Source organism: Lineus longissimus, chromosome 16, assembly GCF_910592395.1.
Source record: "Lineus longissimus chromosome 16, tnLinLong1.2, whole genome shotgun sequence".
Taxonomy (NCBI): Eukaryota; Metazoa; Nemertea; class Pilidiophora; order Heteronemertea; family Lineidae; genus Lineus; species Lineus longissimus.
Window position 1 is genome coordinate 3,620,306 of NC_088323.1, and position 27,118 is coordinate 3,647,423.

The 27,118-nt window shown below is 39.3% G+C and overlaps 1 protein-coding gene across 7 annotated transcripts in view; it reads left to right on the top strand.

Moving 5' to 3' along the window:
* Nucleotides 1-27,118, top strand: part of LOC135500074 (corticotropin-releasing factor receptor 2-like) — an 84,936-nt gene that overhangs the window by 43,226 nt on the left and 14,592 nt on the right. For 4 of the 7 annotated variants that reach the window (XM_064791221.1, XM_064791227.1, XM_064791222.1 and 1 more), the window contains exon 2: nt 1,878-2,766. The exons of 1 other annotated variant lie outside the window; for it this stretch is intronic. In XM_064791221.1, the coding sequence (XP_064647291.1) occupies nt 2,535-2,766 (232 nt within the window). In that variant the 5' untranslated portion in view covers nt 1,878-2,534. The remainder of the gene's footprint in view (nt 1-1,877; nt 2,767-27,118) is intronic. 2 more of the 7 variants (XM_064791224.1, XM_064791225.1) reach the window with 1 other exon arrangement.

The window sequence follows — 27,118 nt, forward strand, 5'->3', positions numbered from 1 at the left end:
GCGTAGAAAACAGCCGGTAGCACACATCAATGTACACTGTGTAAATTCTTCAAATTGCATGGTGTTGTTTCCCGATATCTGATATGTCTACTACAGGCTATTGGTTTGTTCTTCGTCCACAACACTTTGAGCCCAGGGCGCGAACTATTTGTAAGATTGCTTTGAAGTTTGTATTTCATTGATCAGAAATTTACGGCCAGATAGAAATTGTCGGGTTTGGCTTTGTCAGTGCAGGAAAAAACCTCCTTCATTAAGTCCAAATGGTCATACAAAAATTCAACGTGAACTATGGATCGTAATTGATCAATGCTTAAACCGTACATGTTAAAACCCAGTGCCAAAAATACATACAAAAAAAGGAAAAAATTTCGCTCTGTTTGTTTACGGAGCACAGATTTTTTAAAAAATCAAAGAAAGCCTACCAGTGGTTCGCCTTTCAGAGCCTTAAACGATGCAGACGAAACATTTAAGAACTGACACAGAGTTGCAAAACAGACGACCCAGACGAATAGAAGCATCCTTTAATCATGCGTTCTAATAACTAAGCATACTCATGAGCAGAAGCTGAATGTAATTTCTCATACTAATGTAATACTAACGCTACCTTTTATACACGTCAAAGAGTAAGCAATTACGGCAATCGAGGAATTGGTTTACAAAGCCATAAAATGAATTTACGGTGCTAACTGATGTTATGCCTGCAAGTGGCAGAGTGTGGAGATGCGTGTTTTCGTCGAAAAGATGAATATTTCGTCTATTTTTATCGTATTGAGCACTTTTCATGAGCAGGAATTTTGGACGACCGCTAAGAGTTTGGCCAAACAGAAGCTCACATAAATAGCCGGAAGTACTGGTCGCAAGACCCGAAAAATGCATGACTGGCCACCCATTTGGGCCCAAACTCCTACACTCACATTATACAGGAAATGGCGTAGTGGTATAAAGTCGTGGAAGCGTGAATGGTGCAGATGAACTGTCGTGACTGCGATAGAGAAGGGAGTGGAATGGGTAGAGGTACCTATCGGCGACATATTGAAACTTAATCTAATCCACCTGATTTATGTATAGTCCATCGAATGTTAATAGTGTTAATACTGTCGTTCGTTTGAAGCATTAGTATTATCGTATCATCATTCTATTGACGTTCAGGTATATCTGACAGTCACTTGTTTTCCTGCGACAGCTTGCATATATCACATTGTCAGTAGCAAGAAAGGCAGATTTATTCCTGCTCGGAGTAACTGCTGGATAACTTGAGGCTCACTGGTCATAGACAACCCCGCTAAGAATACAGCTGTGCAATCGCCAGTGCAGTGCTCCAAGTCAAAAGCTGTTACTTGGCTCTTTAGGACATCCCGCAGAGAAGATATAAAACTATCGATCTCAACCTGAGACCAGCTGCCACGAATCACAGTTCACTGATGTGACTACCTTGCTTTAGTAACATACGGAGTAAAACCAGGGATTATTATGAAATGTTATAGTGCATTTTACGACGAGGACATAGAGTTGATAAGCCGATAACAAATAAAACCCGCATAAGCCCAAAATAATCTTAACTTAAAATTTAAGATAATCCAACTCATCAATGAAATACTTTGTTTTCCTTCGTAGTACAGGCCTAGCAACTATAACGCAGACATAAATACGGGATAACAGCTGGTCTGTTTCTTTTAATAAAACTATTGTTTCACATCTAAGTAGTCGAATAAAAAAACTGCTTGACAATAACGCTTTTTTATCACATTTGCAAAAGGACATTAAAAAATAGATACAGGTGAACAGGATGTGAGTCTATATTCCGCTGTGTACTTAGGTTATTTTCTCTAATTTGTGCGATATTGAATTTTTTTTTTTTTAGTGTTACTTTTTTTCAGACATGAAATCTGGCAGCTGCTTTGGCTGATAACAATGTTTGACGGTACACAAATGTGAAATGTGCATTGTAGTGATTGAGAGTATTTTTATGAAACAGAAAAGCAGTCAGTAGACAGTCACAGACACTACTAAGGTGTTACAAATTTACGGATCTGAAAGATTACTTTGAAGAATTTCAAGTTTGCCGGGCTTGTTATCTGCATTTTTTTCAAAACAAAACAATTTCCTACCAACATCTTTCTATTGTGCGTTGATTACAAAAGGACTGGCGAGACCGCCAGCGCCGCAAACACGTTGAATTATATTGATTGTCTTTCTGTATCCGGATTTCTGATTGTGATAACTTTACCACAACTTCCAAAGTCTTCAGAACGTTACAATTATCCTTGCAACCCATTCTAACCACCTCGCGGCATTGATAACTGTTTGGACAACTGCGAAAAAGTCAAGAGCTGTTCCTGAAAAATATCAGACCAATTATTCATAGGGGAACTAAGGCAATACGCGTTCATGCAATTGATGTGGTAAGAACGACAATTAATGTACGGTTGTAAGAAACTGGACACGAACAAAGTCTAAAGGATGCCCTATCATCCTACTGGCGTAATAGATGATTGAAATTTGGAGCATTTACATTCTGGCAAATTTAGGAAACAATGGCTGGCACGATGAATGCGATTCTTTTCGTGACGTGTTGTTCGTTGTTTGTATCCGTGTGCGTTGACGGTCAGATCAGTTACCAGTCTGCCGGAACAATTAGGACTGGGCAAGCTGGGAACAAATCGGTAGCGCAAGGGATTACTATGAACGTGACGAAAGAAGAGTATAATGCATTGATGACCAAGATGTGCATAAATCAGTATGCAGAAAGAACTCGGATAATAAAAGGTAAGTAGATTCCGGATTCAAAATATTTGATAGTTCTTTGTGAATCTGCACCGGTCATGCAAGCAGCTTACGGTAGTATTTCCTTAACTTTAGGTTAAAATATATGGCATTATTTGTTTGTCCACGTAATATTGTCTGAACAGCGTAAGCTATCAGCTATGTATCAGTTATGAACAGCCTTACTTTTATTGTGCCTCAACCTCTTTTCATTCACTGAAAACATTTTAAAGCGATATAGGCTACATACTCCCATAGGTATTTTACTGGCATTAGTTTCAATTAGAAAAGTGATTTTCTTCTGTAATTGCATTAAGTTTTATTTCATCGTCACTTTATTAAATCTCGTTACCAAAGTGGCCACTAAGGCGGGTGTCGATTACTAGATTGGTCTTCTGGCACTTAAACCTGTTAAACCAATTTGCCTGCCCTTATATTTAGGCATGCGCTATGTACCCGGGAGGGAAAATATGTTGAAGATTTGGCTCAAGAAAGAGTCCGTGCCGATGCTTCTCCTGCTTCTACTTTCCCTCCTATACTGATGTTAGCTTACCGAAGTATTGTACGATTCCATTGTCATCAAATTCACTTTAGGTTCACAGGAAATGGCGACAAATGCAATTCATTTAAACTCAGTTGTTTTTTATTCTTCACAGCACACTCCACTGTCCGTCGCTTCGTTTCAATGTATTTCATGCAGGTTTTTCAATCCATTCGAATGACGAAGAGAAAAGAACTAAGGTCAGGCGTCATCAAGACGTGTTCTGTCTCATTTACGCGACACCAGTAAATCATTTATCATGCGTGTACTAGTTGTAGAAGGAATCGGGTTAAATCTTCAAAACAAATCGTCGATAAAATACATGAACATTCCTCAATCTTCGCTATTCGCAGCTCATTATTATAAAGGCTTGCGATCTCTGCCCTAATTTTGAAATTGAATCCAAAGCAAATTGAATTTATGAAATAGCAGACAGATTTGTGTAGATTTTTTTGCCTTTGCATCAACGACACGGAAAATAAACTATTTTCCGGTGCAAAGCACGAATTGCAACAACCGTTAATTTCCCATTCGTCTTCATAAAAAGATTATCCTATTACCCTGGTTGACTGACACATTATTTCCTGCGGGAAGCCACCTGACAAATAGAAATAGCATTTCGTCGCCACCAAAAAAGGCAACTGCTCAAGAACCTTTTTTGTAAGACTCCCTTGCACTTGCCATCTGCATGGGGCTTCCCTTGAGTGCAAATTATTTCAAATCAACCTTTGGCACTCCTGCTGGTTACATGTCAAGTAAGTATGTCTTTTGAAGGTTATCCAAGAGTAGGATGACACCGTGTATAAAAGTGAGCAGTTTTTTTCTGTGTAACAAGTGTCCCAGCAAACCGAAGTATTTTGTTCCTACCTTATTTTGTATTTTGTACGATTCTACGATTGTATGAAACATCCGCATTGTCCTTTAAACATGTTTAATTGGACAGTATAATCTTTCAAATTCATACTGCTTTCGTTGGATGAAACAAAATGTCATCCTGTTTTGAAATATGACCACAACCGATTATAATTGGCCATTGTTGGCAAAGATTTGGTTACAAGCGCATCTTTTCAAAGCGAGCTACGTCTTCAATGAGCTCTTAGAATCAGTTGTTGATGCATACGATGTTCCAAAGACTGTGTCATGTGCTAGTGAAGAATAGTGCCTCTCCATCAGTTTATGGAGGGATTTATTGACTTATCTCTCTTTCTCTTGACCCAGCTGTTCGTCTGTAAGCTGAGAGGACACGTTTGTAGAAAGCGCACTATTTCTATTTTTGTGTTGAGTGTGAGGTCGGGAAACGTATTTTTCTACAAAATGCAGAATGCTTTCGAGAGAAACCGATTAGCGATATTGAATTGACACGTGACAAATGTAATTAACTATTACTGATGATTGATGATTCCAATGTTTCGATCCTGAATAGCGTGTTTAAAAAACATGATTAAAGCCTGCGCGGTAAAGTGGTCTCCCTGTCAAGCTATTTTACTCGAGATGTCAGGATGTGTACCCTTCTACGACAGACACCCGAAGGGCCTGATAGCTGTCAAGAAAATTTATCTTTCCCTCTCCGTCCTAAGGAGATAGAAGCTTCCTAATTTACCGCAGGATACGAACAGAGTGGATACTATGAGTCTCCTGACCTCTTTTAGACGCTGTCACCCCGGGCTCAGTACCTATTCAACTGGCAAAGGGGCAAGGAATCAATGGGGTCTGCACTTTTCGTATCAGATCTTTGACATCAAATTTGTAACTGCCTCCATTTTATTTTAGATAATCGTTAATCTCAATCGTGTACTTTTATTACTAGTAGTCTACTCGCATAAACACTTTAAAAGAAACATAACGATTGATTGATCTTTTTTATTAATCACTAAGAATTACGTTTTCCTGACTACATGTTCGTCTTTATACATCCCTATTTATCAACCACTTTATAAAACATATCAAATTATTTCTAAAAACGGTTTCTGGTTTGAACACCATTGAAGTCGGATATTGCTCATAATTTTCGACTCATATCAGATTCCACTTCTCAGGTTCTTAGAGACGACGCCCTGGAGTCTTCGGAAATAGACTGGTGTGTATTACAATCATAGGGAGGGGGTCCTTGAAACTTCTGATATGATCGCATGTGTTTGCTGGCGCAGGATGAAATGGTGCATACATGTAACTTATCAGATTCAGAAAGAATAACGCCCTCTAAATAAGACATTACTGGCAATGGTTGTCTCAAAGGCCGCGGGGGAGACGGCGACTTCTCGTTGGGTATACACAATAGCGTCTAAAGACATACACAATGAACCTTCAGCTGACCATTGTCCAAAGGGTGTTAATCATTTAATGCTCAATCCATTGACCGTGTATTGTGTCGTTGTAAATCCGGCCTTTTCTTCGCGTTCACTCCCTGTGCAGCCAATCGTGCAGGCTGGATAGTCGTTCCTCTAGTGCATTATAGCCTTGTTGCCTTACAGTTTTGTTGGCTGACACCATTAGGCCCGGGCTTCATGCAGTAGCTGTGTACATGGTTCGATGTCATCAGTCCCGTATTGGAAGAGCAGGGTCGGTGTGACCTATTCGGTGCTTGTGGAATAGGTGAATTCTGCTGTGCCCGATCGGAGTCTGATGGTAACTTTCTCTGCCCTTGTCAGTTGGTGATAGCTTTCTGTCCGTCGGTATGGATAGGTGAGGTGGTTCTGCTTCCATGTCTGAAATGCTATTCTGATGTTCAATTTTGCTTACTCATCGGATTGGGTAAGACTCTTTTGTTTACGTCTTTTTTGCTGGTTTGTCAGCTGTTTCACTGCCTGGGATCCTACAGTGAGCAGGTGTCCCCTGCACTACGACTCTCTTTGTTTGTTTTTTTTCAGGTACACTAAGTTACGAGGTGGTATAATTGCATGTTCTAAGATCTTTTTAATGAGCGTAGGATGGCGTCAGTGAAGATGACAGTACATGTACACCATTTGGCACTTTCGACTTCTTGTTCTACACTGTCAATCGCCTCGGTTTCTTCTCGGAAATAACTTACAGAGTATTTCCCTGCTGGTTTCGAATTTTCTTCATCACAGTCTCTTTCTGACTTGGATATCTCCACTTGTCTTGATGCTTCTGTTGCTGGGCCTTATGTATAGACATGCGTCCACCTCTCTCCATGTTAACTGCCATCTTTGATTTTGTTTTGATTAGGCTGAAGTCGACCCTCGGCCTTTCAGTTTCCGCAAGTCTCTGCGAGCTCTCCTTTCTTACGCTTAGTTACTCATTGTCTCTAAGATGTGGACTGAAATGATAATGTTGTATCGTTCTCACATATGAAAATTCCTACTATACTTGTTCACGAGTTAAGGTATTCCGTGTCCCGAATGGCCTATTATCTGGATTCATCAGAGTGCCAAGATCTTTCTCAAGAGACGAACTCAATAGGCCATCGGCTTAACTGCTTGATACATCAAATAACGGCTTTATTTTGATTTCCAAACACAGCTCGGTTGAGGGCTATCTTTTCACCTCAACCCTCGGATTTGACCTACATTTGGCTCCATCCTCGTGGGTTTCGGTGAAAAAACCAATACCTAAGTTCGATATTAGTTACTAAATGAAATTCCTATTCACGACACCTTCACAGGCACCCACATTATCATCACTGTCTCCTTCTACATTATTTATATTTCCAGCATGTTCTCATTGGAGATCAATCATTGGTCGAAATGTCAACACTAATAAACAAGAGACGCGAACCTTTTTGAATATGGCGTTTAAATATAGATACATGTACAGAAATAGTTAGTATTATTTCTTCCGAGTTGTCTGTCATAGGAGTTGTACAATTTTTGAAAAACCTCCAACTGAATAAATGATGACTAGTCCTTTGTGTACACACTGCTGTGATGGCAGCAGTTATTGTTTTTCGTTATTGGTGATTTTACCTTTTTATATTAATAAACTTTTAGTATTGTTTCATTATTGTAGTATTTTTATTTTGTTTGTCGGAAAAAATTTTTAGAAAACTGCACTGCCGGGAAAAATGTGAGTATCGCGTTAACTTTGCAAAAAAAGAGAAACAATGATCACTTTGAAAACCTCATTGAATATGCTATTTGGAATTTTGAATTAGGGGAAATGGAAAACAATACTCGGTTATGTACTAAGGGTAGAATGAGCTGTAAACAAGGCCTGGCATACGGATTGGTTGAGATCAAAATTGAGATCGATAAAACAAATCAAACACTTGTACTCAGATCAGATCGTTCGATCCCACGTGTAGCAGTCCCCCACCCCTCCCCAGCTCCCTTTCCTGTCATGTTAAGTGCTAATAATGACGTTCATGTTAAAATCCGTTGTCTAGTGGGCAGATCCTGTCTGCACATGTGGGTGCAGATTTTTTGCAAAATCAGAAAGAAAAAACTTTATCAAGACACGGTTTTGTACAGAATTCATTAATGCTCTTGTAAATTGTCTGATAAATAGGATTGTGAAATTGCGTGTGTTAATGATAGGACGAGGAAAACACCTGCTCTGCATGAACTTTCCCAATTAAGATCTAAAGCTCTAATTCGCCCATGCCTCAGTCTTTCTGTTTCAAGTTTCAGTACAAAGTACAACACCGACGATAAGCTACTATTGGGAAATACCGTAATAAAGCAATCTTAAATACCAGACTGAATTGCTACTCATACCCCCTTGATAAAATATTCATGCGACTGTCAGATAAAAGATCGTTTAATCGTCTCACTGAATGTAAAGACACGAAAAGGCATATGTTCGGTAGAACATTTCTCAATCAGCGTTTGTTTCATGTCTGTGAAGAACTTTAAAGTGTTCTGAAAACTAATATGAACATCTCTTTCAAAGATTACAAAACACGTTTTTGTGTGCTGTGAAATTCTGCTTCATTCTTTCAGATATTTCAATAATAGGAAAGAATATAACACTCATTATTTGTAATGAAAACTCGCATACTTTGGTCGCGTAGCAATAAAGGAATTCCTCCGTAGCTTACTCTGCGTTTGTACAATGTCTATTGCGGAATAATCTGCCGAATGCCGTCTCCTTTGTATGACAAGATTATACAAATCACGTTTCTTTTGGCGATCACACACTTGAGGCAACGGTAAATGACTATAACCTCCCTTGCCGGTGTCCTGTACCTAAGAACCTATTGTAGCTCGGATGTAATGTACGTTGGTAGGCCTCGGATAATTCTCAATATCAGAAACGAGACTTAGCAACAGACGTGATCTGGTTTAGAGTACATGTAGCTGTTCCAAGTCAAGGCGTCTGATATAAAGCGTTGACTACTTTAGTCAAACCAGATTCTCAATCTGAATGCTTTTATTGAAACCACAAAAACGATAGTTAAAGACACGATCGTTAAAGTAATGATTATACGGCGCTTGAACTAATTTGTAGAGCTTACCAAATTCGATTCACATCATATAGGCTTGCTGCCTTCCTGTCATCAAGCTATCACAAGGTCTATGGCGCACGAGATTCAAAATATATTACAACGATGATCATTACTTTAATTCATTGTCAAATTGAAATTTTACTGAATAAAAATTTGGCAACCAAGGCTGGGTAGTCTCCGTATCCTTCCCCACAGAGTCAAAGGTACAAATCAGTGAAGGCAGTCTATCTTGATATTTCTGACCCGCTTCAAAGAGCATCTCCAAAATAAGACGGATAGTATTTGCGTGTCTCATGTCTTTTTCCATTAGGTGTTAAATCGATCCATGCAAGAAAAACGATAGGGGCAGGATTAGGGATTTTCCCGTTTCTTTTCTGCCGATGTTAAATGCTTTGTGATAGCGTTACTTGATCATCCGGAGATACATATCTATATTGACATTTGTGGCCAGTTGGACTTCAAAGAACATGTTATAATCCAAGGAGTTTTCTTGTGTGTTGACTTGTTCTGTAAGGTGGTAATCGATCCACGAAAAGGAATGGTAAAGTAGATTTTGGAATATCCTCGTTAGACCGTTGACCGCAACAGGAGGGATGAGAGAGAGAGCGAGAGATGAAGCAAGAACGACAATATAGCCAAAGGGTACTGGCAGCTCCAAAGTAAAGTCTGTAATAAATCATACAGTGTTTTCATACCTCATATTGCTCTCTTTGGGTAACAAAATTGATTTTTGAAAGAAGAAGAAGTTTATGCCACTATTTTCACAGATTTTTTATTTCTCATTTCACATTTTGACACCACTCCATTACATTTTACAATATAGCACACCTCCGCCGTCCTTGCTAACAGCACTTCTGTTGTACGAGTTTTATCTAGTTTGACTAAATAAATAATTAGGAGCATTTATGATGTCCTTAAGTTGTGGTATGGATGTATTTCCCCTTCGAAAATGTCAACTCTGACGTCTACAATCAATAAAAAAATATGAAAAGAAGTGCCTTCCCGCTGCGATTTAAACGGATGCCCCAAACCGCCAAACAGAACCATTTAAGCGAGTCTTTGAAGACAAACACGCCCGTGATGAACAGACAACGTCTTAAAAGATCACTGATCACAATCAAAGCATGGCCTTTCGGCCATTAACGCATGGCAGGTTGCGCTATCGGTTTAGTCCACCAGTGTGTCATTTATGTATAAATAGCACGGATGCGGGTTGAAAAAAGTTAGTTAAACCTCACATAAGCACGTTTTCGAAAGTTTTATCAAGGATGCCGGATCTCCGGAAGAAGCGAATGCGTCGATAGTTGTGGGATGAAAGTGAAATTGACAGCGTCTAAAATCCCTTCATAAGTCACGGTCATGTGCGTGCTTTACCTCGGTAATCTATAACACTTAGACTGTTGTGTTAGATTTAGAATAAGTTTATACGGCGCTGAAGCTCGTGTATCCCACAGACGAAAATGATATCCCACACGCCCGATGAGGGAAGTTAACAAATAATGTTTGAGGAAGAGAAGAACACACAGTAAAAACTTCACAGCTGCAATTCATTTTTGATAAAGATTCAGATAACGATTTCGATTTACCTTGGGTGAAAATCAGCCAACATCATCACCATCAGGGAAGTAACTTTTCCGGACAAATAGGCTATACTAAACCTGTGTCTACCTAAGGGTTATTTTAGTTCGAATAAACGCGATGCATTTTATCATTCAGCGAAAAAATATTCATTTCGATACCCATGTTCACGACATGAATGGAGGAGTGTACTGACAGTTTTGTATAGAAAATTTTGTTTGATTTCTTACAATTGTGAAAAGTGGCGTTTTATTTGATTGAGCACTTGCTATTATTATCTTTCATTTCATGCTGCCTGATTTGATTTGGAAATCATGCATCAAAGTGTGTCACGATCGTTTACCGATTTGTCACCATTTGCAAAATTGATTTTTGAGCACTTCGGAAATTACATCTTGTTGTGCGTATCACATTATCTTTAAAGTGGGACAAGGCAGGAGCTGGAGGTCAAATTAGTCGTTTTCATACTAGTATATATACGGTCAGGAACCTGAGATGTGTTTGTTTCAGCCAGTGCTGATACAAGCGTAAATAGTTTTGATGAGCTCTTAAATTAAAATAGATCCCTATATCAATGACTTGTGATAACTTATTCGGGCTTACCTTGCTATCAATGTTGCCTTATAGTCTACATCTAACATTATGCACGTTTCTCTCATCACTCTATAGCCAAATAATACTTCATCCTATAGATAGCCTCCGTTAATGCTCTATGTATATCTGATGTTAAAGCATTTCCTGTGACTATTCGATAATAACAATGTATTTAAGAGAATATAGTTGCTTGCTTGTGCATGGTATCAAGCCGAGTAGGATTATTACGCATACCGTTTTATAGCGGAGTGTCCGGAATTCTAATAAAGCTGTACAATGTGAGTAGCATTACACATACTGTTTTGCAGAATGTCTCTAATCCGAAGGCATCCGAGCCAAATCAATTACACAGTTCGGATTTCGTTACTTCGATGCATGCAATGGCGATTGGAAACTTTGCTTGTGCATTAGTAGTATAAAGTGCTTTCCGAGAGGTTTTTGCACTGGTCGACCCCTTATAGCTAAAGGATATTTGCAAAGTTGTGTTACATGTTTAAACATGTTCTATTCAGTGGCTTTCAATTTGTACGCACCAATATTTTGAAATGTCCTCTCACTGAATAGTATTCATAGGGACAGGACCACAGGACTACCAACTCAATTTACATGCACATGTTTTGTCGTCAATAAAGAGTAAAAAAAACATCCCCACGTATTTTACATTACTTGTCATCATTGGACCCCGCCTGTGAAGCACAATGTGGAATTCTTTAAGCGAGACTCGGAAAAAATACCGGGTACCGTACTCTGACAACACTTAAGGTATAAAACATCACTCTCGACGTATAAAGCTGGGAAATCAATTCACTCGCTGAGAAAAAAAAGGAGTCTATTCTCCATTTAGTGTTCTCTTAGTCTATAATTCCATTGCAGATGCTAAGCTAATCGTTCTGTTATCTAAGACAAGACCAAACGTCTTCGATCAAACAGATCGAAATTTATTCAGTTCGCCGTGAAACCTGATTCCCTTAATTGCATTCTGCGGAGAAAAAACATGCTGTTGATTTGTCGTGAAGTCTGACGTAATTGCGCAATGTCAAGACGTTTAAGGAAATTTGAACTCTCGTAGCTGAGATGAATAGCTTTTTATGGTGATCAGTCCAATACCAGTAAACCTACGGCACTGCTCGACCCTTTCCGAGCATGGACTCGGGAAGCTTGCTAATGGCGTAGCATTGCCCAATTTGATTCTCCTGTTACTCAACGTCGCTGTCTGCAGTACCTTTTTGTGGTCTTGAGGTCAGGAATCGATGAATGCTTGTCTTCTTGCACTGGCTTGATCTTATGAATCCCGGATCCTGTTCTTGCAACCTACCAGAACTATTTTCCAAATGACTGTGAAACGCTGGCTACTTTTAGTAGGTGACAATAGACAATCACAGTTCCGGTATATACAATTTTTGTTTATACACCAAAATTAGAACCAAACCCATTGCTCAAAAAACGTTTATATGCAGTTCAATATAACTCACACGATTTCCCCTTCAGGAATCATGCCAAGGATAATGAAACAAGTAAAAGTTTTGTTGATGCTCTTCCTGTTAGTTTTGATTATATCGACCCTCAGCCTCGGCATTTTGCACGTTTTGTCAACAAGAATGTGTGGTGATTGCTAACAATGACTACAGCATGGACGTGACAATACGTCATCTCTGTGTCAATCCATTGTTGGTTCTCCATTGATTACCAATTGCTAATTACAGAAAGTAATTAATAAACCAGTTAGAAATACACTTCGTCACACTCCCATAGAATTTGGAATAAATAGACTGTTTCAGTGCCAAGCAAGTATCGAATAGAATTACGACAAGAAGTTTTGTCTAGTGCATGCGTAGTAGAACTGAGGAGTTCAGTTAAGGCCTCCATAAGTAAACCACTGAAGCTTTCGACGTTTTCATAATCGTTAACACTAACCTGAACCTATACATATGTAAACTTGAAAAAAAAAGTTAATTTGATGAACCAAAAAACGGGACACGGAAATCATCCAAAATTCGTTTATTATTCGTTTATCCTGGCAGTGAAACCTTAAAGGCTTGGTCAAAGTTCTATAGCCAAGTCCTCTCCTTATTGCATCCACTCCAAAATAATCGGACCTTTCATTCTTGCAACAAAAGATCAAAGGCCAGATAAATTGATTTTTCTCTTTCGTCTTGGTACGAGATTGACCTTAGCGCGAATCATAGTCTTTCATTAATCCTTTGCGACCAAAAAAAATGGCGATATATGTTTCCCGCTTTTGCAGTTGTCAGATTATTGCGAGGGATGAAATCAATCTAGTGCAGTCATGTTCTAAAGCCGGATTTTGCTTAAAAGTCAGAGTAAGACTTTTTCTTGTTATCCTATGAGAGCATGGCCTTATGCAATCTATCACGACCAGAAAGCCACAAAAAGATATTGTCAAGCTTGTATCTGTGCAGGACAGTTTTATCCTTTGCACGGATTAATCATGAAAGGGATAGTCACGGTAACAAATATCTAATGTGTAAGTACATGTACACTGTTTTTCTCTTGGCAGGTCTCGTTGCATGTTCATCCAGCTAATACGGCCTTCTGGTGAATATTCCCAGATTTAAAAGGACCAACGGGCTTCTGAGGGGCACTATCATCTTAGGGTGGATCGATGCATTGTCAACACTGCGCTTAGGCGCTTAGGCGCTTAGGCGAGGACCTATCTAAAAGTCGAAACAAAACTGAATAACAATAGAAACACGTTTCAAAACAACACTGTACGAATGAAACAGGAGGAGAACGAGCCGGGGACGATCCGCCTTGTCCTTCTCGCTGCTCCTAACTGGAAAATGACGTCCAGTAGCCACACTACAGTTGGGAAAAAAGACAAATTACTTGGTCCATATCCATGGATCAGGATCCACGATTTCAAATTCGCTGAAAACTTTTATAAATTGGCCCAATTTCTCAATCTTGTACATATCTCATTCCGCATTTCTCATTAGCGCAATGAATACTGTAAAGACCTAGCCTCATCAGCTCTGGTAACGCACAAAACGAGCCTGCATATTTCCCAAAAGATTTTGTATGAGGCTGCAATGGTCAATCTATCCAGCCCAGAAGATATATTCCCGTACAACGAACAGGTGATCTTAATCCATGTGGCAGTTAGTTTAAAGCGATACTGATGTCCACAGTAAATGTTACAAAGAAATTGCCACTATCGGCTTGTATTACATCCATGGTATACTAACTGTCCAAAAAACATAGTTACATTGCATATTTCATGATGCATCTCTCGTTTGATTAGCAAGGCAGACTTGGGTGGTGAGATGACCATACAATTTTGAACTTCCCAGGAGACAATATCCCGCACTACAAGCAAGTTTTTTGGTAGATTCGTTGACCATCTTGGCATTTGCTATTCGTACAGCACACAAGTACTTATTCGACATTCAACTAGGCATTGTTGCGTGAGGGATACTAATCGTAAGGAAGTGAACAATAAAAAAGGCTAACATAAGCATGTTTTAATGACAAAAGAGGTGTACATGTATTTGCTTTCAAATTACGGAAAAACAATGTGTATTTGTCTGGGCTTTTTGCGTTCTGTTGCAAGCACAGGCCAGCCGTCTAACGAGACGTTCTCATTTATAGCAATCAAGTTGGCTGATTCCACGCGAGACATACTAAAACCGTAAGATGCAACGAAAGAGGCCAACAATCAGTATAAAGCAATAATTTATGTACCTGCTGCAATAACGGACAGAGCAACCTTGCATAACAGGACTTTTTTTTGTTCGGTTAGCAAAGCAAGGCATTGATGAGGTGGCCATGCAATCCAGTCGTTCCACGTAGCAATCTCTTACAGCAAACAAGCGGGTTGATTCCGCAATCATCTTGACATTTGTGCTAGGGGTACAAATCGCAATGAGTGATGGAAGAAATTGCCAATATTTTTTTACTAGAATTATGTACAGGCTCTCCAATAACGGACAAATAATGTAATTATTTGTCTAGGATTTTTTTGTGTTCTAGTTGCTCGGGCCGGCTGGCATCTCACGAGACACACCGAACAAGTGGATGCATTCCATAAACGTCGCGGCGTTTGTTAAGGTATTTGCCGGAGTATATAGAAGAGAACACGCAGCATCAGCTCCTGTATTGTACTTCTTGTTACATGAGTTCCACTCTAAAAAGACAATTTTACGGACGTTGTTTTTGGTTAGTTAGTTTTTAGGTTGTAAGGCCAGCCTAACGGCTTGAAAAAAAACTTGTATCTGCCGTACTCCTAGAATAGCTGACCTAACTTAGGCAACATGATATCCAGACAGTTTCGTAATGGAAGGGCAGTTCGTTGGTTATGATTTTGAGGCATTAATGTTTCATGGTACTGTCATAGCAAATCACACAGTGATATTGGCCATAGCGCTTTCTTTATTCGTGGTGGTCAAAGCTGCTTACAGAAAGAAGATCCCAAAGGAATGGTTGAAATGAACAGCGCGATTTTTCTGATGTGATAGATGTTCTATACCATGTCTGGAATGTAAATTCAAAGGTGGCCAAAACAGAATCAATAGTTTTTCTTTCTTAACCTGTCATTCTTGCAACCTGCAAAGGCAAAGAGGTTCGTATCTGTTTAATGCAAGCGAAAACAGCTCTGGAGTACAGGTGTAAAAAAAAAACCTGTCGCACTTTTAGCTGTTTATTTCAGATATACATTTTGCCCATGGAAAACGGAGCATACGATAGCATGATATCTCGTCATAAGCTAGCCTAACTTATTGTGAATAGGAGCCTTTGCTAACATTACAGCCCCTCGATCATGATAAACTGCGACTTTGTCTTGTTTTCGTGTACCAAGTCAGTATGTTTTACTTCCATATCCAATGGAATAGACTTTTTACAAAATGCACAAAGAGATTTGAAAATAATTGATATATGTATGCATGTTTTACGTTGAAATGTTACTTTGATGAGCCATGGCTCCCTAAAGTACATATAACAGTCAAATACTAACGTTTAACCGAACAATTTTCAAAGACTCTTTGAAGTTTTGCAAGGATAATTCGTGCACTTAGTCACTACTAACGACAGCTGACGTAAAGAAATATTTTGAAAATTCCTTTCTGCACAAATGGGTCTTTAAGGATTATTGCAATTTAAAACTAAAAACGGATATTTCATCGACCAGTATTATATTTCCCTTGATTTTCTTTATCACTTGATCTTTTGTGGTAGGCGAAACTGCAAAATAGTACATTGCTTATAATCTCGTATTACCCCTCTAAGAATTGCTTTCATATTCACTTTTGCTGTGTCACGCCATTTATAACAAGCAGATAAATGTCACGATTATATTCATGAAATTCCATTTTTAGTACTCGGGGAAATTAGAGTTAGTTATCCGCCAGCAATGGGAAGGCTGAAGATGAAAAAATATGTAAATATGTGCTCGGTACCGACCGCCTTATGAATAAACTTATGGTGACTTTTTAAAAATGGTTTGTGGTATGAGTTCTGGAATATAATAGTTTAAAGATAAATCTTCTGTGAGGCTCTTGAATTGATCGTGGAATACTTGGCGTTCATCAACTACACAAATCTCTTCATGTTCTCTGGTCAAAATACCCGATAAGATTATAAGATTCTTAGAAGATTTTTATTCAATATTGCTTGAGTGGCATTTTTAGAGATGGAGAACCAAAAAAACTTTAACCACTTTATTCACTAGCTTATTCAGTTCATACATTGCAATGTTAATGCAGGATTTTTTAAAGATTCTTCAACCAGAATATTTCATGAATCTTGTAGGACATGTATAAGTACTTCAATTTACGTAACTGGTGGATCTTTACCAAGAATATTTTCGGGATATCATCAAGATTTTCGACCCGGGCTATGAAGAAAACCACGAATGAACCACAGAGACAGATCAACCTCTTCTGTTTGCCTAGCGAATATAATCAGGTGCGAAAGATACTAATATTTGTAACAGGGCAAAAGAAGATTACACAACCCTGGCAACGTATTTCGTTTGAAGCGATGACTATGTCTGACTAAAGTAAGCTAGTACTTGTAAAACATTAAGTCGTCTGTCTGAAAATTGCCAATATTATTGGCAATTTGCGAGCATTGAAAATGCCCCAAAGCTATTGCAGGAAGGCGCAAAGCTCAGATTCGGTAAAAGCCAGGTAATGCGATACATCATTGAACTAGCAGATTCGTTGGAGCGGGTTTCATTTTAAATCCTGACAGAGAGAGTGCTGCTGATTCATCTGTGAAACGAATTTCGACCTCCCAGGCTTATTAAGGTATATCTTGCTAAGAATAGTCGGCACTCAGCCTAGATATCACGTGGTTCTAAAAAGAACTCGTCGATAATAAGGTAGCCATGACTTATGTGATTCTCAATCTATTGGAATTTAGTTTTGCACCACTCTAAGTGTGTGAAGTTACACGAGGCCTCCTAAGTTATGGTGAGAAAAACAAAAATTCGTTAAGTTAAAGAGTTGGTATCCTAATCGTGTTGCGGTGAGAACAACAAATATCCAACTGGAAAAGGCTATTTGAGTTAATTAGGTATCAGAGTAATTAGGTATCGAAGCCTTATCTCTTTTTTCCAGGAATGTTTTCATTGACATCAGGTCGGAGGGCAAACGTGAGCTCCCTAAAACATGTAAAAAAATAGAGAACGCAAAATATGACAAAAAACGTTGTCATTTTCAAAGCAACATTTTTTTATCCTGCAATGAAATTAGATGATCATTTTGTGGCGAAAAAAAGCGTACCTCCAGCGGCTTCACATCAGCAAAGTGGTTAAAAGGCCCATCCTAGATATCATATTTCGTTCAAGGGAAAGCGTAATCTGCGTGTTGCATGTTTAAGCCACCTCTTACATCTTCGAAAATTATGTAGCGTTAGTGGCAAACTATTTGAAAGGGATTATGAATTTTACTTGATTTGAAAATTTCGCGATATTTCTTTTTTTCCTTCGGTTCATATTTCTCATAGATTTGTACAGACGCCTCTCGTGCCCTTTCCAGCCGTAATCCGGTTCACTTAACTGTTTTTGCTGCACATCTTTTATGGTACATGTATTTTGAACAGAATTTAACAAACTGAAGGAGCTGTGGTGGCGTAGTGGCTGGTGTCTCCGACTAGCAGCCATGAGGTCCTTGGTTCGTGTCCCATATTTGGCGTGAGACTGTAAGGGACGTCTCAGACAAACAATTCACGCGAATGTTAACATTGAGTATTCCTACCAAATATCATATTTCTAACCATTCTCTATATTTCGTCATTCCATTTTTGATAATCGGTAAAATAGGTAAGTGGTAAATTTGTTGCGCTGCCTTGCTCTAAACGTTGCCAATGAAAAGCTCTCTACCATACATGCCATATGATAGTTTTCACCTAGTTTTCATCTCGACTTAAAGTAACATGTCGTCCTTCCCCTTAGGTCTATGAATGATTTAAATGTGTGCCTCATGGGCAAAAAGAAATTGTTCGATGTGCCCCAGGTGACATGAAATCTCGTTAAAACATTTCATTCCACTGTCGTCCCCTACCGAGACATTTCAATGAGATTTCTTTTCCATAAAGTGACTTATGGAATCGAGTGTATTCTTGCGGGATTTTTTCTGCAATTTTGGTGGTGTTTCTTATTTTTATCGGCTCCCGTTGTTGAAACCCTTGCCTCATTGGTGCAGTGGCTCGGAATGTCGACCAGTGGTCATAGGGTGCCTTGTTCGAACCCACGGTTGACGTGAGACGTACGTTTGGTCCAACTTGCCTCTCTAGACCCTGGTGTTGAGAATGCTCAGATAGTAACTTCGATTGATAGGGAGCACTCATCTGAGTTTTACAGAGAGATTTCAGGATAGACCTGGGTTAGATGTGAAGTTAGATGATTACATTTACGTAGCTGATATCACACCAAAAAAACAAGATTCTTTTTTTATTATGGATTTTTTATCAGTCGTCAGCGTTGCTGTATCCTTAATAGGAATGAAACCTGAACAACAACATAATCGTTGCTTGTCATCTATTCATCAGTGATGTTCTTTTCGATACTATTACCCACGACCTGGTTCTGCTCGCTTTCGATCTGATGTGACTGACATCCTTGGTGAATCCTGAAACGCGTCACTTGATATAAATCACTCCCCAGTTTACTGAATAACTGATAACGTGACGCGAGTGTCTGTGGAGGTCGTGAAACCCATGCGAGAGATAAGAAACATCCGGCGTGCTGTCACGGCCAGGATGGAATCGGTCATATTCACGACACCAGTTCGTGATGGATGTCGTTAGGTTGACGGTTTTGGCATGTTTAATCGGCGTCAACTTTTGTTAACGTTGTCCGCGGGGTTGCTGTAGTTGAGCGCGGATGTGATAATGACGGATAATTAGCTTATTACAAAGTGCATTGTAGTTGGTTGCCAGCCCCTGTGATGTGGCCCGTTTTTCAATCATTTTGTATGTTTTATACCTTTTGTCTGATTTAAATTAATAGGAATTAAGTCATATTGCAGATGATTTTCCAAAACAATTTTTAATATGATCATACTTGCTTTATGGTTGGTATCGCATGATAGGCATAATAACTCGGTTATATGATATTGGAAGACACCTAACTTATGTCAAAACAGGACACTGTATGTATGTGTGCGAAAAAGGAATATGCCTCAATGAATAGACAACCAGACGTTCGCATTGGATTGTGTTTCTCATTCAACCCAAACCCAGTATTATGCCATTCTACTCGATGAAAACCACTGTTTTTGTAAGTTGATAATTTGTTCAGCATGTTTGTATTGTTTTAAAGCAGGTGTTACTTCAGTGGTACTTGCTTTATAGAAAGAGATAGTCGGTACGAAACGACAGCAGTCACTCTCTGAAATGATTTATTCTTTGCCATGGTGATATCGGTACACTATAAAAGAGAAGATAGAAATAGTTAACGTGTTGTCACGCAGTTAACACCATAGTCCATCGTCAAGGGAGTTTTCATGACCGAATTGTGGTAAGCTGGTTCATTGTCTCTTGGCAGGTTTAGCAACACTAACGACAACCCTAACTGTAAACGACTAAGTACGAACGTAGTAAATGTATTTTATCGACGACGAGTTTTGAATATATCCTAGATCCCTCGTACTGAACATGAAAGCCGATCCACGAGTGTCGTGTTTTCGAATACACCCATGACATAGTGAACGAAGGGGAACGTCTGTTGTGTCATCGAGTCATTTGCTAATTCATTCACGCGACACTCCTAAATCGTCTTCTATACGTAGGACAAATTTGGGAAATGTTCAAAAACTACATACTTCATACTTCGTCGTTCGTAGCTCTTCGTAAGGGTGCAAAACCTGCCTCATGGCAGAAACAAATTACGAAGTACTGATCAAATAATTCTTCTCCTGGCCACCCTTTCAACAGTACACTTATCTGGAAGCATCTTGACAACTTATGAAAGAGATCAACAGAGAATGCGAGGAAATATACAAAACGGCACGCGTTCAGCCTCAAAGTCGCCTATATATCGCGCATCCAGACGAAGTGGAGACAGTATGAATACAAAGATCCAACACGAAAAAGCCAATCGATTACCTCATTGTCCTGTGTCAATATGATATGCGAGGCCGATATTTCGATTTCCGCATCAAATCCTTAAAGAGAGTTTGCAGTTTTACAGTGTTGTACTGTCGGAGGAGGGAGGATACCTTTACCTTAGAATCACTGCGTATTTCATAACGTGTCAACATCGAGTCCAACTGAAGACAGGCTGGGCAGTGTTGTAGTCAAGAGCTATCACACGAAATCCATTCGATTTATCACATTGTCCTGTGTCAATATGATATGCACTGCCGATATTTCCGCATTTTCCGCATAAAATCAATAAATAAAGCTTCTGGGCAATCTGCAAATAGTACAATTGTAAGATTTTGTACTGTAAGGTTGGATGATACCTTTAGAATTACTACGCATTTCATAACGCGTCAACACCGCCGAGTCCAAGTGAAGACAGGCTGGGCGGTGTGCTATCAAAAGACATTACAACATGCCAATCGGTTTAATACACGTACATTGTCCGGTGTCAATGTAATATGCAATGCCGATAGTTCGACTCGATCTACGTATCGAAACCATTAAGAAGGTTAGTAAGCAATCTACAAGTCCAAACCACGCTTTCAACATCGAGCCGAACTGGCAGCATAGGCTGGTGGTAGGTAGCCTAGTCAGTGATCTAACACACAAAAAAACAATCGGTTTATTACACAGTCCAGTCCTAATAAACGAAGCCATCAAATACATAAAGGGAGCTCCTAAGCAATCTTGATTTCCATTTCGCGGTGTTCTGGCTTGATCAGGGGAGACAGCCGTATTTACTCTCATTGATTTATATCTTTTTTTAGAGTGTTAATACTACCTTCACGTAGGCACCCATCTGTATAAACACAGAACAATTAATACTGTTGGAAACTCTCCAATATTGATGGTGACCATACGAATATTTCGGACTTCGAAATTTTATATTAAATTTTTTTCAGCTGCTGCATTTTATTTGTGTGATCACCAAAGACCCGAAAGCCATTCTCTCGTCGTTAAATGGACTATAGGTTATGAAGAACACGGCAAAGTCCAGTTTGCTTCACTGACCGTGAAGCAAACTACTAGAGAAAACAAAGAAAAACATGGCGATTTGTATCAGTCATTGAAACATCTTGACCGGAACAATTCAGTCAACTGTCATTGTGCCAATATCCTTGCGTGTCTTCCAAGCTTATTGGTATCGGATCAGATAAGTTGTATAAGTAGGATGAACCTCTGACTGGCGGAAATAATACTCAATATTTATAGGCTTTTGCATCATGGATAAGGATTCCGCCGGTCACGCCAGGGCCAGCCTACGTTGCCTCTGGCAAAACTGCAATGTGGTGATCAGCGATAATATGTCCTTTAGCTGACACATCATATTCATGGCAACGTTTGAAAATTCGGCGATTTCATTGTTTCGTGAATCATACGGCGGTGTAGATTGAGCTCTGGGTGAAGGCCTGAGGAGAGACTGTAGACGGGGTCGATTTTATTTCACGAACATTATAGACTATTTACACCTCATTGACTTAAAGTCTAGAAGTCATCAAACTGGGACTCAAATAAACTGGCCTAACACGAGGGTGATTGCCCTGATGTGACTTATTGACAGTTTTTCCAATCTTTTAATGGTACCATTAAAACTTCCTGAGTAAACTATTTTAATAGCGGAAAAGAAAATATAGATAAGCCATACCCTTAATCCCCTTTTTCTGACATCACCAACATCTTATTTTCTCTAAAACCGTTATATACTTATACGTAAACGTTGACATTTAACATTTTGTACGTTCATGTTATCTGCGGAAGGAATGTTGTATGTTGAAGAAGGGCCAAAAAATCCCACAATTAAATTCGATTCAATCGCATATACGCAGATATGCCTCTCCTCAAGTGTCATACAGTGTTGCAAAAGTACTAATTGTCCTTATGACCTTTCCTCCGCAGTACCTAACAAATTGTAGTACATGTATATTCTATTTTCCCATCTTGCACCAACCAAATTGCTTTCGACCTCGTCTGACGAATACTAATATGAGCTCGCCTAAGAAGAACATAAAACCTTTAAGAAGTACTGCCTATTCTATTCAGGGAGACGCCGAGACCCCATTTCAGTAGGGGGTGAGTGAATAAGACAGACCCCTTTGTGCCCCCCCCCCCCTCCTTTAAATACATGGTACTAACCCTAACAAAGTCTCTCCCGCACTGGTCAAATTGATTTCGAATTATCGATATCAATACGGGCTTACCTTTAAAATGTGTACAAGCCAAGAAGTGATTTCTTCCCATTCAGGAGAGGCGCCGAAGCATCCTCTCTAGACCAATCGACCGGCGACTGGGTAAATAAGACGGATGCAATGGGACCTGGGTTGATTTCTTGAGGGGGAATAATACGATATACCTGACCGATAGTCTTATTGCCTATCTTTGGGTGTAATTAAGGATCAAGCAAAGGAGCTTTATCGGACAATGGTTGTAACATTTCTGACTATTTTTATGGCGCTTTATTATCATTTCATAACGCTATCGGGTTCCCTCAGATATGTACCAATTGGCTCAAGCAAAAAGGGAGAAGGCGAGCTCAGATATGTTGTGAGAGGTGTGATGTACAAATGTGTTCATCATTTTTTTATATGTGTCCACAGACAATCGCTAACACATTGACTTGCAAATAGAAAGAACAGTTCTGTCGATGTTATATTCGCCTGATGATAAAGCTTTGTCTTGCTCTCTTTTTTTAGAGAATAGCCAAAAACATCTATTGTTCTTCGACAAATCGTGACTAGAAGCAACATGTCTTAACTTTGTCATGAAAAAGATCCCTTAATTAAAAGAATGAAAAAGTATCAAAAGTAAGTGTTGCTCGATATGAACAATGGCACGTGAAAGCATCATGCAGCGGCAGGAAGCGGGACTTCACATCTATCAACTTGTCTGGCGGTGAGGTCCTTTTGAGAATTTGGTGAACATTATCAGACAAAGACATCACGCAGTGAGAGTAAGCATCAAAGAGAACATAGTGTTACCATCACCTAAGGCTACACGAAATAAATAGTTGTGTGGTTTCTCTATCAGAGCTGATGTCTGTACAATTCGATATGTTAGTATTACTGAATGCTCAGTACTAGTACTCAGCCTTGCTCTTGGATTGCATCGATATTATACCTTGCTCGTCGCAATTTCTGGCAGTAAATTACCATCAAATATGTGAATGCGCCAGCATCATTGCATACCGGTGAGTTACGCAGGAACCATGAATGTTATCTACTATAGCTATAGAAACATGTTTTACCCGTGATTGGGAGATCAAATTGAAAATTACTCAGTGAAAAGTAACTTTATAATAACGAGGCCACGCCGTCAATAGAAAGTAATTACACAATACTAATTGTTCCGAGATGCTGAAGCCAGAGGGAGTTCGACTCCAGCTGTGTCTTTCATGTCATAATAATATTAGCTTTGAAAAGTTTTATTCATTATATTGATGTGTTCACCGAACGTGGGTAGACCTACTGCAAAATTCTATGATAATTCCCAGACTCGCTACTGTTGTAAATTTTTAAATATGAACTAATTATATCTTTATTTGGTTGCTTAACTCTATTTCCTATTAGCTTGAAGCTACGACTTATTCGGCACCATCCGCCAAAAAGAACACCGAAAATGCGAATGTTCTTCGGAACATGGGAGAGTCTTTTTAAATTGTCCATAAGCTCCAATATTGGACTCAATCATACGATCTGATAGCCAATCTAATCGCCAATATTTAGGGAATTTACGATTTCCATAGCGACTGATTGAACCAGACGTTAACGTTTCGATCGAAAACATGAAAATAGGAACACTTGCGAGCAATTTAGCTGAAATAAACATCGTCCCCCCGGCATGCCTTTTATCGAGTGGGGGTTCGGTGGCGCCAATTTGGTTCATTCAAATTTCAAAAGGCATTCAACAATGACATCTCATTGGCCACGTCCAATGATGAAATTTTGGTTACACATATATGTGTAATTTTTTTTCTCAAATGCAAGGTATTGAAATGCTATACCCATTGTGTAATTTTGCCTAGACTTTTCGTATATCAATGCATAGGTAATACGACATCGATTCCCAAACAAGGGCCAGTGTGAGGAGCGCCCACCTATATTTGAGTTTTGTCTACTGCCAGGATTTACTGGAGGCAAGCAAGTGCAGACACAATTACAAATACTTGCTTTTATTGCCCATGTGGCTGCTTTCAGTAAACTGCACTGCCGAGAGGTTGCCGCAAGCAAACGACTGACAGACTATTGTAATAAAAGGGTTACATCCACAACGCTCGTCGGAATGATGTGTTCCTCAATTTCCGATAGTGCAAAGTAGGCGGTAGTTAATACGTGTACCGGAGATGTTCTGAAATAATAATTACCCATGATAAATTGAATAGGTATGAAAATGCGGATTTCCTTGACATATAATACAGTTTCGCAGCATTCAAAAAAAGTTGCGCATTCTGTGAGAGTGGTCGTCCATTAAAAATGCCTCGCTACAGTTCCCACTACAATTAATCTTGAACCACTGCAAAAGTGTGTTTTTTACATACATGTAGCCAACGAGTTACAAGTTGACATGAAATACTATTGCTTGTTTATAGTTCAGGACGCTCTTTAATTCTGATGAGATATGGAGAGATTTGGGTTGTCTAGGTTGGCAATACTTCCGAGTTTTCTTTGCATAAACATGTACATAGTATCCGACACATGAGCTGCAAATCGCCTCATAGCAACTTAACTGGGAAAATAACGTGGTCGGACAAGCAAACATCATTACAATAATTGGTATGATCAGGTTTAGGTATTTTGCCTAAAGGAACCAGAGAACTTCGTCAATCGTGCTTTCCGAAACAACCCTTACGAGGCGCTCGCTACTAACGACGAAGTTTATGAAGTATAAAAGTAATTCATGGATGACTTTTTTGAAACTTTTCCCGATTCCTCGTAGGTTTTGCTGATTTACCAGTGTCATATAAATGAATTAACACGAACTTGATGACACCAACAGACCTTCGTATTTCATACTTCGTCGTTTGTAGAGACAAGCTTCGCAACCGAAGAACGACGAACTGCGAAGGTCTGTTGTTGTGTTGCGTCCTGTGCTAATTCAAGTTTATGTGGAGAAAAGTCAGAATTTCTAGAGTTCCTATAGTACACCACACCATTAGCTATGATGTCTCGCCACATCTCATTCAAAATCAAAGAGCGTATGACATGAATAAGCCATTGCGTTCCTTTCCCACTGCCTGTTGTTACGATTCCTCGGTAAAGAGAAAAGAATGATGCGAAAAAAATCACACACATTCCGTAAGAAGTCGTCTTTTGATGTCCAGTAACACTATGAGAACAGCTTGAATGGACCTCCCACAAGCAACGCTTTAGACAAGAGAAAAAACACACCAAACCATTGCCGTTATGTTTTATGGATGTTACAATGTGGCAATGGCGCCAATGTTACGCGAGGCTATCGGACTGTGTTCGCCAGTGTAGTGCATTGATAATAAAAAGTAAAAAATGGAACTATATGTCATTTTCAAAGGCTGACAATCGCTAGAATTGAATAAGGAATAAATAAGTTGTCATAAGCAAATACGTGCAGTTGCTGACATTGCTCGGCAATCTATTGACACTGCAAATATCTCCTGGAATAATTGCTATTTTCTATTGACATTCGATGATAAAAAATAATCTAAAGATACATTTATATATATTATTGAAACTTCGGTGATTCTTTATATCTTTTTTTATAAGTTTTAAAACTGTTCACCATGGGAGTGTAGCTATTTATTAATGAGATTGCGATGTTTTTATTTCGATTTCGATTTCGATTCGTTTATAGCTCTGCGTGGTTTGTGTTCGACAAAAGCTATAAAAAAAATTATTTCTAAGAGTGTGAATATTATAAAGAGGACTGTGCACTGTGTTTGAGCTTTTTTTAGCCTACACAAGTATGCATCCGGTAGAGAATTTTCATAGGGTTAACAACCCTTTAGTCTCCTTTTTCGAAAAAAAATGGATTTTCTGAGGTTTTCCGATAGGAACTGGCTATTCGAACCGCCACGGTGCATGGGGCCATTGTTTCCGGTCTTATTCGCACCGTCAGAAACACCGTTAGGGTAAAAGGTACCGTACCGTGATGGTACTAATAATACGGAGTGAATAAATAGATCGCACCGTGGTGACATGGGTGATGGTGGGTAAGGAAAGTAGGCCTAATTCATGATTGAGGTGGTGTTTGTTTGTGAAGAGTGTTGGAAGTGCCTTTACTCCTGGCTCCGGGTGTGGGTAGGTTCCTTGACTTCCAGCCAGGCCAGCCGGCCCTCTCACGGTACGAATAGCCACGGCCTTTCCGATAATAGCCCGGCTGGCCCTAAAAGGGTTAACGCCCAACAGCTGCAGGCAGCCACGACCGGTTATCCAGCAAATTACATGGGATTAAAGCAAAAATACCCTACTTCATGCTTTTTGCCATGACAACGTCACGTCGCGTTGGAAGGAATTTTCCTCTTAACTCTTGATTAAATGTTTATCAATAGCGTGTTACAGAGCAAAACCAAAATAATCTATTCACCATTAAGATTATAAATCCTTACACCAATTCTGCTATTTTCACCGAAACACCTCTTAGAAATTTTTCATTACCGTTAATGT